The sequence below is a fragment of the Halyomorpha halys genome, unplaced genomic scaffold, assembly GCF_000696795.3.
Source record: "Halyomorpha halys isolate HHAL.00 unplaced genomic scaffold, Hhal_1.1 Scaffold1357.1, whole genome shotgun sequence".
NCBI classification, from domain to species: Eukaryota; Metazoa; Arthropoda; class Insecta; order Hemiptera; family Pentatomidae; genus Halyomorpha; species Halyomorpha halys.
This window is the reverse complement of record NW_027109325.1, coordinates 109,937-113,253: the sequence shown is the minus strand read 5'-3', so window position 1 is coordinate 113,253 and position 3,317 is coordinate 109,937. Positions and strand designations below refer to the sequence as shown.

Below are 3,317 nucleotides of genomic sequence, written 5' to 3'. Positions count from 1 at the left end.
CAATTTTATATAATATAATATAATCTAGGGTTTCACTTATGCATTTTGTTCTTATTTCTATGTTTACAAAATTTATGATTCTGTATAAAACACCTATAAGAAACTCAATCATGAGGAAATCTGTGATATAAAGTTCAATATTAAGAGGAAAGATTAGTCACTCCACTTCAACATATGGTTATAAAAACAACACTTTACCATATAACTAACAAAAATTACCTAGGTTTACCCAAATACCAATGTTGGCTTAGAAAATGGTTGTTAAAATCAAGAAGAAGAAAGGCTTAAGGATTACATTCTAGTGGACTTTTAAGTTGCAATCAGCGAAATCCTAAATGATAGTGATATATCCCAGAAAATTCTGTCTACAAACAAGAACGATGATGATGGGAGTGAAGTTGAGAAAGTCGAACCTATGCCGAAGTTTAACTTTAGGGATGTCACTGTCTCCTTCAAAACTCTGAGAAATTATTATTTGACCAACATCCTTTCAGAAGAATTTCAATAAAATTCATAAACACAATTCTGAAAAAATGTAGGAGAAAAAAGTGCAATAAACAATTATCTCTTTTTTTGAATAAATGAATTCATAAACAGATATGTTCCTGTTTCAAAATTTAAATACAATGAATATTGTTGTTACGACTTTTTGATATTAGAACCTTCAATTATGTTACATTTATTAACTATTCCAACATCTGAGGGAGAGGGAAGAGGATTAGACAGAGGGACTGTTCACTTATTAAACATAAATTCATTTGGTCCCTTCAGGTTTTTTATGAACAATTTATACTGTAATATGCATCTTAAGGATTTTTTCCATTGCACTTTTTTTTTTTTTTTTTTTTTGATTCAGTCATTTGAAATTAAAACCACTTTTATCAGTATACTGGTATGAAAAAGTGGTCTAGTTTCTTTTTTAAAAAGCTAGTTAAGGTTTAGGAACTTAGCTGTAGGCAATTAGTTTTGGAGCAGTACTTTTGCCTTACTTGTGATTGAAATCAAAAGTTTATTTTTCATGGTAGTTGTGGCACTACTGGACCCACTGGTTGATGTACCTATTCCTTTTCCCTCCTCTGGAGGATGAAAAAAAGTAGTTTTCTTGAAAAATATATTGTATTTCAAAATTTCGGTTTAACCTGACACCCCTCAGAAGATTTCTGGATCTGCCACTGGGTTATAGTTTTAAAACTAACTTGGAATAACTGCTATTGTCTTGATTTTTGTTTAATTATATGTTGTTTGGATGTATTGTTAGAAATTTATTTGTTATAAATGTTGATTAATTATACTATCAATTTCATTTAAGAGTAATGCAAAATAATTTTTGAATGAAATAACAATTTCAATGCCGATCTATTGATTGAATTAACCACTCAAAATAATTGTTTTGAAATTGCAGCAATTTAAATTGTAAACATTTGTTAAGTTTCAGTGTTAATATCAGTTATTATATTCATATTTCTTTTAAAAATGAATTTACATCTACATACAGAATAAATAAGGCACTGTACTCCCACTATCCTTGGGGCTAACTGAGCCTCTGTAGAATGAGTATCTTTAATTGAGATAAAACCTGGTGGTTGAGCTTGATCCTTGAAACAGTATTTCCTTACCAAGTACTGAACCCAAAACCCGTTAAAACGTTATTTTCAGACTTGGTTTCTTGAGGATAATCAAAATCTACAAATAAAACATACCATTGCTTTGCTTGAATAGTTGCACATTTGACAAAAAAAAGGGGTTGATTTTATTTAGAATTGAACGTATTCTAACTTTAGTTCCATGTACTGCATGCAGCAATTTTCTTTATTGAGGTCATCCTACAGATTTTCCTAAAGCTATTACGGTTGTTACAAGTTAACTCCAGTTTAAGGTACAATCTATGGAATACCTCAATCACAAAATAAAAAGAATTTTTTTTGTTAAATGTGCCACCGTTTTGTTTTTTAAATAAAGTTTTTGTTTATGTCAAACATGTTACTGTTATTCTTATCCAACTTGGTTTTAAATTGATTATTTGATATGTTATTTTGAAAAATAAATGTCTTTCTAGTACGAAAGAAAAAAAAAAAACAATGTATTTTTTATTTTATTTATGCACCTTAAATTGCCAGCAACAAAGCATATTCTATCCCTCTTATTTTTGGAAAACAGTAATTCAAAAAAGGTGTTACAGTTTAATCTGGATTTATCAATTAAGCTTTGAGTACAATAAAAAAATATACTGTTATAAATGTGACTTTGTTCATAATTGTCAGAAAGTATTAATAAAAATGAAACATGAATAAGAACAATATTATTTAAAAAATCTGACATTGGCATGACAAATTATTTGAAGTTTTTGTAAATGATTAGTTATTCGATGAAGATTAATTTAAATAATACTCAATGCTGTTTTGGTGGTTTATTATCGTTGGTATGACACTTACTTAGTAAATGCATTTTATTATTGAACAAAACACTCATTGCTTTAGTGTAAAACTATAAAATTAGTGAGTTTTCTAAAACTACCATTGTTTTATTCATAACTTTAATGGATTGTTCCGCTTTTAATTTATTATGTTTCAAATTTACTCTCCTATATTCGGTTGAATTGAGCAGATTAAGAATTATAAATGTATGTATTTCTTGAATATTACACAACTAAATTTACCTTAACCTTGTAAGATCCAGAAGTTTTACTAATGCTTTATTATTAAACAACAATATTTGTTTTCCTGCTTGAAGCATTAGGATTGCAAAAACTGAAGTTTTTCAAGGCCAATCTGACTCTAATTTATCTTCTATTTTCCTTATAATTGCTACTATTCATGGTCTGATGAATGCTAATTATCTTGTCATAGGAATTTTCTCGCATTCACAGTTTTAATACATGGGTACTTAATATATTTGAACTATACTAGTGTTTTATGATTTTAAAATTCACGAAATAGGTTTCTTTTCTGAATGTGATCACTATAAAAATGTAATTTCTGAAATTAATATTATTATGGATTTAATTAGTTATTTGCGTTTTGAGAAATGTTTATGTTATTATTTTTTAGGAATAAACTTCAAGATCTGTTCTCTCAAATTGAAAAAGAATTTGAAGTCCTTTATAATGAAAACTTGACATGTAAGTAATGGCTACATAATATTAAAACATGTTTATTTTTGTTTTCCAAATTTTAATATTTGATGATGCATTGAGTGTTTGTTAATTTAACTTAAGTTCTAGGAGGTACCGAGAATGAGCTTTTAAATTCAAATGTGTATATTTACTCTAAATATTAACCATGAATTAAAAAAAAAAGTTTATGTTAGATTAGATTTGT

At 27.5% G+C, this 3,317-nt stretch overlaps 2 protein-coding genes across 3 annotated transcripts in view; one reads left to right on the top strand and one right to left on the bottom strand.

Annotated features, from left to right (window-relative positions):
* Positions 1-2,742, bottom strand: part of RpL37A (ribosomal protein L37A) — a 12,859-nt gene extending 10,117 nt beyond the window's left edge. Inside the window, exon 1 of the mRNA XM_014434372.3 lies at positions 2,657-2,742. Coding sequence (XP_014289858.2) covers positions 2,657-2,733 — 77 coding nt within the window. The 5' untranslated portion in view covers positions 2,734-2,742. The remainder of the gene's footprint in view (positions 1-2,656) is intronic.
* Wdr37 (WD repeat domain 37) overlaps positions 1-3,317 on the top strand; it is a 23,093-nt gene that overhangs the window by 7,051 nt on the left and 12,725 nt on the right. Inside the window, exons 1-2 of one of the 2 annotated variants that reach the window (XM_014434371.3) lie at positions 2,835-2,968; positions 3,048-3,118. In XM_014434371.3, the coding sequence (XP_014289857.2) occupies positions 2,967-2,968; positions 3,048-3,118 (73 nt within the window). In that variant the 5' untranslated portion in view covers positions 2,835-2,966. Of the gene's footprint in view, positions 1-2,834; positions 2,969-3,047; positions 3,119-3,317 lie in introns of those variants that run through there. The other variant, XM_024362383.2, reaches the window with a different exon arrangement.